The sequence below is a fragment of the Bos indicus genome, chromosome 4 (assembly GCF_029378745.1).
Source record: "Bos indicus isolate NIAB-ARS_2022 breed Sahiwal x Tharparkar chromosome 4, NIAB-ARS_B.indTharparkar_mat_pri_1.0, whole genome shotgun sequence".
NCBI lineage: Eukaryota > Metazoa > Chordata > Mammalia > Artiodactyla > Bovidae > Bos > Bos indicus.
The window spans coordinates 33,970,647-33,984,638 of record NC_091763.1 but is presented as its reverse complement, the minus strand read 5'-3'; the positions used below and the strand labels follow the sequence as shown (position 1 = coordinate 33,984,638).

The 13,992-nt window shown below is 40.6% G+C and overlaps 1 protein-coding gene across 1 annotated transcript in view; it reads left to right on the top strand.

Moving 5' to 3' along the window:
- Nucleotides 1-13,992, top strand: part of GRM3 (glutamate metabotropic receptor 3) — a 252,423-nt gene that overhangs the window by 213,546 nt on the left and 24,885 nt on the right. Inside the window, exon 4 of the mRNA XM_019958587.2 lies at nt 12,524-13,590. Within this exon, the coding sequence (XP_019814146.2) occupies nt 12,524-13,590 (1,067 nt within the window). The remainder of the gene's footprint in view (nt 1-12,523; nt 13,591-13,992) is intronic.

Genomic DNA, 13,992 nt, shown 5'->3' with positions numbered 1-13,992 from the left:
GATCAGAGCTACTAGACAAATGTCAGCATGTCTGCATACTCTGCAGACTAGCGGTGCAAACGTGGGCATGACGATGGTCCAGGTCAGCCCTGAGAGGTTGGTGCCTCCATCAGTTGGCCGTGGGAGGTAGAAGAGTACCTGCCTGTCTTTCTTAATCACTGTGATTCTGACAGTTAGGGAAAAACGATCCATGAACGTCAGACTGTGCCAATCACATCCACAGATTCTCTTCTGTGGAGGAGAAAGATAAGATGGAAAAAGAGGTAAAGTTAAGGAGCAGAAATCCCTCTTTCTTAGGGCAGAGGCCAAAACATGAAAGGTATTGTTTTAGGAAAGCTGGACAAACCTTCTTTGCCCCAAATTCTTTCTCTACTGAGATATCACATTCCATCATCAATAATGTGTCCCTGATGACCTTTCACACTGTCCTCTAAGTATGATCTCTTTCACTATGAACAGCCCTGAAAGGAGTAACCTAAACAGAATCTTGTACTTTGATGGGAATTACTTTTGCCTAGGGCTATGTGGGAAGCTGGGGTACTGGGAACAAGAAAACATGCTGAGAAAAAAAAGAAGATAAAAAGGAAGTAGATGAGTCCCAAGAACAATTTGTGCCACCTTCATTATGACACACTTGCTCAGATGCTATCAGCAAATAAGACCATGTTCTCACTGATTTCAAGGATGACTTTGGGTAAAGTCCTAGATGTTAATAATGCCCAATCCTCTGGGTTTGCAGTAAAAGTACCATCTGGGAAATGAGGGAATTTATGCAAGAAAATGATATATATATAGGACTTTATAATAGATAAAATTAACTTGGTGATAGAATCCTAACAGCTCTGAAGTATAATGATTATATATTATATAAGTATATATAATGTTATATACATTATAGATACTATGTCAGTATATATTGTCTACTTATATAATTGACATGTATGTGTGTGCTCAGTTGTGTCCAACTCTTTGCGACCCCATGGACTGTAGCCCACCAGACTCCTCTGTCCATGGAGTTTTCCAGGCAAGAATACTGGAGTGGGTTGCCGTTTCCTTCTCTGGGGGATCTTCCTGATCCAGGGATTGAACCCACATCTCTTGCATCTCTTGCATTGGCAGGCAGATTCTTTACCTCTGTGCCACCTGGGAAGCCCTGTATAACTGATAATTACATACTAATACACTATATAATTATATAAGGGCTATGTTAGAGTTCTATCAGTAAGTTAATTTAACACAATTGGAGGAAGAACGGAAGACTCATCTGATTTAAAATGATTCCTGAGGTTGATCAATTTCTAGGAATATTTTCTAAGAAGGAACAAAATAACTAGATTTATGATACCCTTTGCTCTTTTATTTTTAGAATAATTCAAAATAGATTTTATGCACAAATTGGGGTGAAAATGTAAAGCAATTACTTTCAATTTTGTCACCTTAATTATTTCCAGCGGAACAGAAATCCTTTTGGGAAGATGCAGGTTTGGAATTTTTAACAGTGTGTGAAAGTGCCTGATGGCCTGACAAGGTCACTCAACATACAGGAGTTCATTGATGCAGTCCCTCTCAGTGAAGACCTGCTAGGCTACAGTCATTTAGGAAAAACATGATAATGTAACAAAAGACCCACATACTGGGAGGAGAAGCAATTTATTTCCCCTGTATTCTCTTTGCACCATACCACACAGAGTGTCAAATGCATGTCCAGGCATGCATAAGGCAGGAGACTAGAAATTAATTTGCTTCCCTCATAGAAACCGCAGTTACCGCATGCTAAGCTGCCCTGCCTATCTGTGGGTGTTCATCCATGAATGCTGAATAAAATTTCTGCTGTTTGGCTTTTTATATGAAACATTATACTGTTTGCTTAAAAAGGGAAACTCATTTTATCAAGTATTCTTGCAACCGTGATTATGTTCTTCAGAATATTAGCTCTGCTACTATTTTTTAAATAAGTTTTCTTTTTTTAACAGTTTTTACTGCTGACTTACTATCACCTCTCTGAAAGGGATTTTCTCAGTTTTCAACTTCACATTTCACTCTTGTGCAGCATTTAGAATTGGAGCCCAGCAGGCCAAGTGACTGAAGGGCAGGACAATGGGAAACAGATGCCTTCTTTTTTTAATTTTTTTTAACAAAGTCATGGACATGTGCTTGTATCCAACTTTGGTTTGGGGAAGCATTTTTTTTAATCTATGCGATTAAATTATTCAATTCATGTGAGGGAGTCACCTTTAAAAGCATGAGGACAGATTAAATTTATCCTCAGAATTCACAATTTCTTTTCATAAAATTGAACACCTCTGGTGAGTGTTGCAAAGTCACAGTGTTCTTGGGTGCTCAGATTTGTGCCGGAGATGTCACATTAAAAAGGAAGAAAATTCCCACAGAGACCCCACTGCCTGCCCCCCGACAGCTCTTCTTGCTGTGATCTGCTCTAAAAGGGTCCCTGACACCCACCCCTGTGACACACAAGAGACTGCTGCTCTCCTACAAGGTGATTGACAGCCAGGAGACACCCAGCCAGGCTGGCTGCTTTTTCCAAAATGGATAAAAGAAAATCACAGAGATCTGTATGAAATGGGGTCTGTGGTAGAGGTGAGAGGCTGTGGAGAGGGGACCGGGGGCAGTAAAGCTGTTGACGAATGTGAAAAGGAAAGGACTTTGAAGGAGAACACCGAAAGGACTTTGTAAGCTGGAAATGACTGGAGGAAGGAAAAGGACTAGATAATTATAACATCCATTTTACAACACCAATAAAGAATTTCTCTGGAATGGATGTTTTCAATTTTTAAAGAGGTTTGAGATTATTAAACTATTTCTAAAACTCCAAACAAGTATTACCTTAGACCAGGATTTCTCAGTCTTGGCACTGATGAAATTGAGGGCTGGGAAATTATTTGTTGTGAGTTTCTGATCAGTACCTTGTGGACTGGTTAGCAGCACCCCAGGCCTCTCTCCACTAAATGCCAGTAGTAGCCCCCAGCCTGAGTCATAACAACCAAAATATCTCCAGACATTGTCAAATATTTTCTGGGAGGAAATATCACTCCTGGGATTTTCCAGGCAAGAATACTAGAGTGGGGTGCCATTGCCTTCTCCGTGGCTGAGAACCACTGGCTGTTAACCATGGCTATATAATAATACAATAAACTGGTAGACTCCAGGAGTTGGTGATGGACAGGGAGGCCTGGCATGCCGTGCTTCATGGGGTCGCAAAGAGTCAGACATGACTGAGTGACTGAACTGAACTGAACTGAAACTATCAAAATACAAGTGCAGGCCCATTTCCTAAGACTGATGTTTAATCGGTCTCTGGTATGACTCACTGGCGTGTGTTTGAAGTTCCTAGAATGATGCTATTTGACCTAATAAGTCTAATCATCAATTTAGGAAACAGTCAGTGAATGCATACGGCGTGCCCAGCATTGCCTTGGATGATGAGAGAGCAAAGATGAATGAGAGGCTTAGGACCTAGTGAAGAGATGGTCATACAGTGGAAACTTTTCCAAGATGTACTTGATTTTCTTAATATTAAATGTACAGGACACTGTACCAACACAGAGGAAGAACTGGTAGGCTGATGGCACAACATTTGACATGTCACTGCATTTCCATCAGAACTGCTAAAATTCAAAAGCAGCAACATTCAGGAAGTAGAGCAACCGGAACTCACATGCATAGTAGTTTTACTACTGTCAACATGTGCATATGTACACTTGTACACACATACACACATCAGAAGTGCACACATGTATCGGAAAGGTCATAGCATCATGCAGGAGATGCTCTCGGCACCTCCCCCAAATTCCCTCAGCACTCACTGTTCTCATACATATCAAGGGCTTCCTAATAGAAGCATCTGTGACCCTCTGCCAGGGGGCTCTCTCTGGCCACAGAGCCATGCTCTGCCTGTACCTAGAGCAGCTGAAGGGGCCTGGGGCAGCTATTAAACGAGAGCTGTCCCATCCCAGCTAGTGAGTAGCTTTGGTATTCTGTCCCAACACCCATTCTGTAAAGACCCCAGGGAGAATGAGACCCGTGGCGCTCAGGCATGCCTCTTGTTTTGGATTCGTTCCTGTGTATGTCTTATTTCTCCATTTCCCTATCAACTCTCAAATCAACTATTTGAACCCAAATCTAGTCTTAAGGTTTACTGCTGGGATAACCCAGCTAAAGACGCAGCATGATTCATATAAGATGAAGACTTTAAAAAGAAGGGGGGAAAGGCATGTCCATCAACAGCAGCAAGGCTAAGTAAATTGTGGCACACCCATATAATAAAATATGATGCGTCAATAAAAGTAAACCTATGTTCTCCTCTAGGAGTTTTGTAGTTTCTGGTCTTACGTTTAGATCTTTAATCCATTTTGAGTTTATTTTTGTGTATGGTGTTAGAAAAGTGTTCTAGTTTCATTCTTTTACAAGTGGTTGACCAGATTTCCCAGCACCACTTGTTAAAGAGATTGTCTTTAATCCATTGTATATTCTTGCTTCCTTTGTCAAAGATAAGGTGTCCATAGGTCCGTGGATTTATCTCTGGGCTTTCTATTTTGTTCCATTGATCTATATTTCTGTCTTTGTGCCAGTACCATACTGTCTTGATAACTGTGGCTTTGTAATAGAGCCTGAAGTCAGGTAGGTTGATTCCTCCAGTTCCATTCTTCTTTCTCAAGATCGCTTTGGCTATTCGAGGTTTTTTGTATTTCCATACAAATTGTGAAATTATTTGTTCTAGCTCTGTGAAGAATACTGTTGGTAGCTTGATAGGGATTGCGTTGAATCTATAAATTGCTTTGGGTAGTATACTCATTTTCACTATATTGATTCTTCCAATCCATGAACATGGTATATTTCTCCATCTATTAGTGTCCTCTTTGATTTCTTTCACCAGTGTTTTATAGTTTTCTATATATAGGTCTTTAGTTTCTTTAGGTAGATATATTCCTAAGTATTTTATTCTTTCCATTGCAATGGTGAATGGAATTGTTTCCTTAATTTCTCTTTCTGTTTTCTTGTTATTAGTGTATAGGAATGCAAGGGATTTCTGTGTGTTGATTTTATATCCTGCAACTTTACTATAGTCATTGATTATTTCTAGTAATTTTCTGGTGGAGTCTTTAGGGTGTTCTATGTAGAGGATCATGTCATCTGCAAATAGCGAGAGTTTTACTTCTTCTTTTCTGATTTGGATTCCTTTTATTTCTTTTTCTGCTCTGATTGCTGTGGCCAAAACTTCCAAAACTATGTTGAATAGTAATGGTGAAAGTGGGCACCCTTGTCTTGTTCCTGACTTTAGAGGAAATGCTTTCAATTTTTCACCATTGAGGATAATGTTTGCTGTGGGTTTGTCATATATAGCTTTTATTATGTTGAGGTATGTTCCTTCTATTCCTGCTTTCTGGAGAGTTTTTATCATAAATGGATGTTGAATTTTGTCAAAGGCTTTCTCTGCATCTATTGAGATAATCATATGGTTTTTATTTTTCAATTTGTTAATGTGGTGTATTACACTGATTGATTTGCAGATATTGAAGAATCCTTGCATCCCTGGGATAAAGCCCACTTGGTCATGGTGTATGATCTTTTTAATGTGTTGTTGGATTCTGATTGCTAGAATTTTGTTAAGGATTTTTGCATCTATGTTCATCAGTGATATTGGCCTGTAGTTTTCTTTTTTTGTGGGATCTTTGTCAGGTTTTGGTATTAGGGTGATGGTGGCCTCATAGAATGAGTTTGGAAGTTTACCTTCCTCTGCAATTTTTTGGAAGAGTTTGAGCAGGATAGGTGTTAGCTCCTCTCTAAATTTTTGGTAGAATTCAGCTGTGAAGCCGTCTGGACCTGGGCTTTTGTTTGCTGGAAGATTTTTGATTACAGTTTCAATTTTCGTGCTTGTGATGGGTCTGTTAAGATTTTCTATTTCTTCCTGGTCGAGTTTTGGAAAGTTGTACTTTTCATGGAGAACATAGGCAAAACACTCTCTGACATACATCACAGCAGGATCCTCTATGACCCACCTCCCAGAATATTGGAAATAAAAGCAAAAATAAACAAATGGGACCTAATTAAACTTAAAAGCTTCTGCACATCAAAGGAAACTATTAGCAAGGTTGAAAAGACAGCCTTCAGAATGGGAGAAAATAATAGCAAATGAAGCAACTGACAAACAACTAATCTCAAAAATATACAAGCAACTCCTACAGCTCAACTCCAGAAAAATAAATGACCCAATCAAAAAATGGGCCAAAGAACTAAATAGACATTTCTCCAAAGAAGACATACAGATGGCTAACAAACACATGAAAAGATGCTCAACATCACTCATTATCAGAGAAATGCAAATCAAAACCACAATGAGGTACCATTTCACGCCAGTCAGAATGGCTGCTATCCAAAAGTCTACAAGCAATAAATGCTGGAGAGGGTGTGGAGAGAAGGGAACCCTCTTACACTGTTGGTGGGAATGCAAACTAATACAGCCACTATGGAGAACAGTGTGGAGATTCCTTAAAAAGCTGGAAATAGAACTGCCTTATGATCCAGCAATCCCACTGCTGGGCATACACACTGAGGAAACCAGAAGGGAAAGAGACACGTGTACCCCAATGTTCATTGCAGCACTGTTTATAATAGCCAGGACATGGAAGCAACCTAGATGTCCATCAGCAGATGAATGGATAAGAAAGCTGTGGTACATATACACAATGGAGTATTACTCAGCCATTAAAAAGAATACACGTGAATCAGGTCTAATGAGGTGGATGAAACTGGAGCCTATTATACAGAGTGAAGTAAGCCAGAAGGAAAAACATCAATACAGTATACTAACGCATATATATGGAATTTAGAAAGATGGTAACAATAACCCGTGTATGAGACAGCAAAAGAGACACTGATGTATAGAACAGTCTTATGGACTCTGTGGGAGAGGGAGAGGGTGGGAAGATTTGGGAGAATGACATTGAAACATGTAAAATATCATGTAAGAAACGAGTTGCCAGTCCAGGTTCGATGCATGATACTGGATGCTTGGGGCTAGTGCACTGGGACGACCCAGAGGGATGGTATGGGGAGGGAGGAGGGTTCAGGATGGGGAACACATGTATACCTGTGGCGGATTCATTTTGATATTTGGCAAAACTAATACAATTATGTAAAGTTTAAAAATAAAATTAAATTTAAAAAAAAATAAAAGTAAACCAACTATAGCTTCTTAATGTTACTTGAATGAATCTCACCAAACTTAATTTTGAGCAAAAGATATTAGAGTTAACATAACCCATACTTTATTCTGTATTCATATCATGCATAATATCAGGCAGTCATGGTTCGTGGTACTTAAAGGTGATGGTGGTACCTTTGGGAAGAAGCAAGGGTAGACAGGGATAGAACAAGAGTACTGGGCAGTGTTCCATTTCCTAACACCCATAATGTTACATAGGAGTATTCACTTTGTGATAATCCTTATTTTTACCCCTTTTCTGTATATGGATTTCAATGAAAAGTTCTTAAAAATTTCATCATAGGGCATGTGAGAAAAGCAATAGATTATGTAATGGAGATCAGGACTTGGGGAAGAGAGGGTAGAAAAAGATGCGGTAGTTACATTAGCTCAGGTTAAAAATGGTCCCTAACCAAGATTCAGGGGCCACAATGAACCTTCCAGCTAAAACCAAAAAAAAAAAAAAAGGCAAAAGCAGACCCTGAGCCTTTCTCCTGAACTGGGGCTGAAGGAGATCGAAATCTCACTAATTTCCACACACTGCTCTTTTCTCTGTGCCTTGCCTCCACACTCTTCATTCTTAGTCTAGGAAATATTGTTCCTTTCTGCGCCTCCTCAGTGCTGAAAATTTCAGCCATAAGATGTAGACTCTAGATAGGGAAACAGGAAAACGTGTAATGAGACCTCAGAAGTGTTAGCCGTGCTAACTTCTCAGGAGAACTGGAGAGATCTTTATACCATCTTAACCCTAAAAAAACGCAATGTTCTTTCAATAGCTTTTCTAGAACACTCACTTTCCCTTGCACCTGAGGAACTTAGCCAGTATTTTTCCCTGTATGAGACAGCATTTCAGACATCTAGATGGTGCTGTGCCTCAGCAACCACTCTCAGGTGGTAAATAACCATGGAAATGCTTCGGCAATTGTGTTCCTAATCAGTAGGTAAATTAATTACACATAGCCAAGAGTTCATTTTTATTCTTTCCTGTCTTCCTGCTGCATGATGTTTGTAAAGGATTCTGTTGGCTCCAGCCAGAGGATTTTGATTTCTTCACCACTTGACCCCTAATAAGGTCTTTCAAGGGAAAAGCCATTTTCTGTCTTCTCACCTAGGTCTTTATTTCAATCCATCAAAAGAGTTCACGGAAATTTCAGTGATGGCCTGGTTGTAAAATTGGAGCCACGTTGCTGCTGGTAGCTCTTGCAATCTTTATTAGCATTTATGAACGTGAACCCAGGCAGTGGCAGTTATAGTCCCATTATTGACAGCCTGTTAAGAGCTACATTGGACTTCTGTCTGAGAGAAAAAAATAAAGAACTGATTTAATTTCCTCCTGCCATTGACCTGTAGTATTTATAAGGTATCGACCTGCCTCGTCTCTATGAAACGGACCCTAGGAGGGCTGGTCACCTTGGTATGAAACTTCCAGAATAAATCCATTTGAAACTGGGACCAGAACTAACTGGATAATGAGCTAAACTGAGAAATTAGTCTCCTGATTCGAGGCCAGATCAGGTTTCCTCTGAAACGTGAAGACCTGATTTTGAGACACTAGCGCAGTGAAGTAGATTTTGGAGAAAGATTCTTAATCTTTGTGGAAAAAAAAAAAAAAAAACTCCGCTATCTTTCCAATTCTTCCCCAACCCCTTTAGTTTTTCTCATGCTGTTACCACAACAACAGAGGTGATTTATCTTTCCATTTTGAATGATGCTTAGTTCCCTTGGGGAAATTCAACTCGAGAAATAGGAAACTCACTCTAAAGAACAGTACAGCTCATCTCCAGAGAACCATACTTCCAGATCACTGGACTTGAACTATTTCCCAGGTGAGTCATTTGACTTAGAAGCGACTCTGAATGCATCAGGAAGGTGACAGGATCGATACTCTCACACTGCTCCGTCACTTGAAGTCACTCTAGCAACACCTGAGAAAGAGCTAGGTTTTCCTACCTGCCTCCTCACTACCCAAGTCAGTCGTGTTTGGATCAGCATTCAGGTACAGGAAGATTCTCCCTTGTGGAATATTTGACAGATACAGTTTACCTTTTTCTTCTAGGTTCCCCTTTCATTCTTTTTCCTTCTAGTATAGACATAGCAAGGGCTTCCCAAGGGGTGCAGTGGTAAAGAATCCACCTGCCATTGCAGGCGGCTCAAGAGATCCGAGTTCAAGCTCAGGGTTGGGAAGATCCCCTAGAGGAGGAAATGGCAACCCACTACAGTATTCTTGCCTGGAGAATCCCATGGACAGAGGAGCCTGGCAGGCTACAGCCCAGGGGATTCTCCAGGCAAGATTCTCTCAGATCTCAAAGAGTCGGACATGACTGAGGGACTAATACGCACACACAGTAGCTCTTTATTCCAAACTACAGATCAGAACACTTCTGCTGACAATGGGTTTGTTACATATTTAATGAGACAGATTTAATAAGAGGGAAATTTATATTAAAAAATTCCACCAAACGACTGTTTACCACCCACTTACCAAGCACTTGTGATAATATTTGCAGCAGTATCATTTTCCTTATTTATTTACTTTGCAAGCTGTTCTGCCTGACCTGGCCCAATTATTCATTATACTTTTTAACTTTATAATTTATTTTTATAAAAATAATACATGTACATAATTTTTATGTGACTTTGACAAAGCTCATAAGAAAGAGCAATAGTCTCTTGTCACCCTTTCCCAAGTCAGTTTGTCCAATAATTTACTTTGAATCCCTTGATACTGTCTTCCTTCTACTTTCTCTTTCTCTCTCTCTACAACATCTCTTGATTGAACGCTGAAATTCCATAGAATCTTCTCAAATCTTTATTTTCTACTTTCCTTCTGAGCATTTTGGTCAAACTTTGAGAATTCTTTCAAATTTAACTTTCAATCCTTATACTGAATTTCTATTTTCTGCTCTCAATTCCAAAAGTTCATTCTTGCTCTCTGAATGTTCCTTTTTAAGAATAGACTGTAGTTATCTCCTAGATGCAGCATCTTTTCTTACCTCTCTGAGCTCATTATTATTATAAAGTTTTCATCTTTTGCTCCCTGCATTGTCTCTATTGATGCCAAATTTCCTTTTCTGGTTGGTTGTCTTTCAGGTTGGAAGTTTACTCAAATATCTGGTGTTCCTTGATTGTTAATGTATATTTTCCTTTTTTATTATTGTATTTTGAATAGGTGTTATAATCATGTGCTTCAAAATGCAAAAATATAAATATAAAAGAATTCAGTAAAAATTTCCCACCCATCTTTGCCATGCATCTGCCCACTTCCCATCTCTTGCCATTGGTAACCACTATCCTTGGGCATCCTCCCAGAGGTCCTTTATGCACAAAAGAACTGTAGAAGCCACATTTCCCAGCCAGTCTTGAAGTTGGGTGTGACCCTGTAACTAATTTCTAGTCGATAAATGTGAACAGAAACACGTGCCACTCCCAGGTTTATACTTTTAGGAAGCAGGTTCAACTACTTCATACTCTTTTTCTCCTTTCACTGGGTGGATGCTGATGAGAAGGAGGCCCTAGGAACTGGTACAGCTTCAAGATGGAAGGGACCTGAGTTCCTGAATCAGCGTGTGGAGGAGAGATGCCCATGGACCAAGACCTTGGCCTGCTGCACGAGGGAGACATAAACTCCATTGTATTTGAATGCTTACATAATTTGGATCTATTTATCCACACACGCAAGCCTACCCTAACTAATAAAATTTGTCTACGCATCACAGAGACATCAGCCACATTCTCTACATTTAAGGAAAGAGTAAAAGTCAGCAGTGTGAAATAGTAGGCACAGAATCAACCAGAGAAGGTGGCATAAAAACGGCAGCAGATGTTGGCAAGAGACATGATGAGCAGCAGCTGGAAGAGCGGAACCAGACACGCCTAGAGAGCTGCTGCTCTTCAGTTCAGTTCAGCCTCCCAATTGTGTCCAACTCTTTGCGATCCCATGAATCGCAGCACACCAGGCCTCCCTGTCCATCACCAACTCCCGGAGTTCACTCAAACTCATGTGCATCAAGTCGGTGGTACCATCCAGCCATCTCATCCTCTGTCGTCCCCTTCTCCTCCTGCCCCCAATCCCTCCCAGCATCAGAGTCTTTTCCAATGAGTCAACTCTTTGCATGAGGTGGCCAAAGTATTGGAGTTTCAGTTTTAGCATCAGTCCTTCCAATGAACACCCAGGACTGATCTCCTTGCAGTCCAAGGGACTCTCAAGAGTCTTCTCCAACACCACGGTTCAAAAGCATCAATTCTTCAGTGCTCAGCTTTTCTTCACAGTCCAACTCTCCAGCTATAAGAGACAGTGTTGAGGGTACCAGTCCTGTACAGTTAAGAACAAACTTTAAAGCAATTACATAGTTTCTGCATATGGTAGGTGTCTTCAGAATATTCAGGTTGTGTGTAGATAGACAGATAGATAGGAGTATGTTATACATGGGGCTTCCCCAGTGGCTCAGTGGTAAAGAATCTGCTTGCAATGCAGGAGCCACAGGAGACATGGGTTCAATCCTTGGGTCAGGAAGATCCCTTGGAGGAGGGCATGGAAATCCACTTCAGTATTCTTGCCTGGAGAATCCCATGGACAGAGGAGCCTGGTGGGCTATAGTCCATAAGGTCACAAAGAGTCAGACATGACTGAAGTGACTTAGCATGCATGCTGTATATAGATGGCTTGCAAATATGTAGTCAGAATGATTATCCTCCAAAACATGAAAATACTACAGTTGAAGGATTATGGATGAGTGTTTTTTTTCCATCTGAATCATCTAAACTGTTTAAAAGAAAAATACCATCCATTTATGGTGAAAATATTTTTTCTTGACTTTGAAGGAGACAAAAAAAAATCTTCCTTTTAATTATATACTTCCATGAGAATATTTAATTTCTATGCATTCAATAAATAATACAGATGTGGTTCAAAGTTCTGTCCAATTCCTATTTGGAGTTTTTCAAGAAATGAATATTTATATACCACACAGACTATGACTGGATGTTTGCCGTTCCCCAGTTCCCCAGTTACGTAATCAGCTCCTTTGAAGGCAGACGCTATATTGTACTCATGGATTGTCACTGGCACTTGGCACATAGGAGGCATTAAGGAATGTTAAGTGAATGAATTTATGAATGCTTGAGTATTCCAGTAGCTTTTAATATGTAAATTCAATGGTAATTGATAAATTATCTCAGCCTTGGAATCTTGTTCCCTGTTATTTCAGTTCTGCTAAGTGTATGATATAAAGTCATTGACTGATCATACTTAAGACACCTAAACAGTGTTCTTTTCTTTTTCTTTTACTTTACACATTACAGCTCCATTCATCGCAAATAAAGGTGTAGATAGCATTGTCAAGTTTGACACTTTTGGAGATGGCATGGGACAATACAACGTGTTCAACTTCCAGTATGTGGGTGGCAAGTATTCCTACCTGAAGGTTGGTCATTGGTCAGAAACCTTATCACTAGATGTTGACTCTATCCACTGGTCCCGGAACTCAATGCCCACTTCCCAGTGCAGCGACCCTTGTGCACCCAACGAAATGAAGAATATGCAACCAGGGGATGTCTGCTGCTGGATCTGCATCCCTTGCGAGCCCTACGAATACCTGGCTGATGAGTTTACCTGTATGGATTGCGGCCTTGGGCAGTGGCCCACTGCAGACCTATCTGGCTGCTTTGACCTTCCTGAGGACTACATCAGGTGGGAAGACGCCTGGGCCATTGGTCCAGTCACCATCGCCTGCCTGGGTTTTATGTGCACATGCATGGTTGTGACTGTTTTTATCAAGCACAACAACACACCCTTGGTCAAAGCATCAGGCCGGGAGCTCTGCTACATCCTGTTGTTTGGAGTTGGCCTGTCCTATTGCATGACGTTCTTCTTCATTTCCAAGCCGTCACCAGTCATCTGCGCCTTGCGCCGACTGGGGCTGGGGACCTCCTTCGCTGTCTGTTACTCAGCCCTGCTGACCAAGACAAACTGCATTGCCCGCATCTTCGATGGGGTAAAGAATGGCGCTCAGAGGCCAAAATTCATCAGCCCGAGTTCTCAGGTGTTCATCTGCCTGGGTCTGATACTGGTGCAGATCGTGGTCGTGTCTGTGTGGCTCATCCTGGAGGCTCCAGGCACCAGGCGGCACACCCTTCCAGAGAAGCGGGAAACAGTCATCCTAAAATGCAACGTCAAAGATTCCAGCATGTTGATCTCACTTACCTACGACGTAGTCCTGGTCATCTTATGCACTGTGTATGCCTTCAAAACGCGGAAGTGCCCAGAAAATTTCAACGAGGCCAAGTTCATTGGTTTTACCATGTACACCACGTGCATCATCTGGTTGGCCTTCCTCCCTATATTTTATGTGACATCAAGTGACTACAGAGTAAGTCTTGGAATGGTTTCTCCTTTTCCTTCTTGTATCCTTCTACTGTTTTGTTATGTAGAATTTACAATAGACTCCCTTTATCTCAGCAATCAGGTAGCTAAATAACAAATGCTATGATGAACTGCCATGTTGCATGTGGAAATTAATTCACTGTGTTTTAAAAGCATTTAATTAGTGCTTACTATGTGGAAAACATTGTGCTAGGCACAGAAAGGAAGATACATGTATATGGCATGGTCATTCAAACAATTTATAATCTGGTGGGAGAAAAGTATAATACGCACACACACCTTTAAAACTTTTCATTAAATTTAGAAAGTGAGTGACGAGAGAATAAGACTTAACCACTAGAAATCTAATGAGAATACTTCAAATTAGACACAAGAGGACCAGGCTACC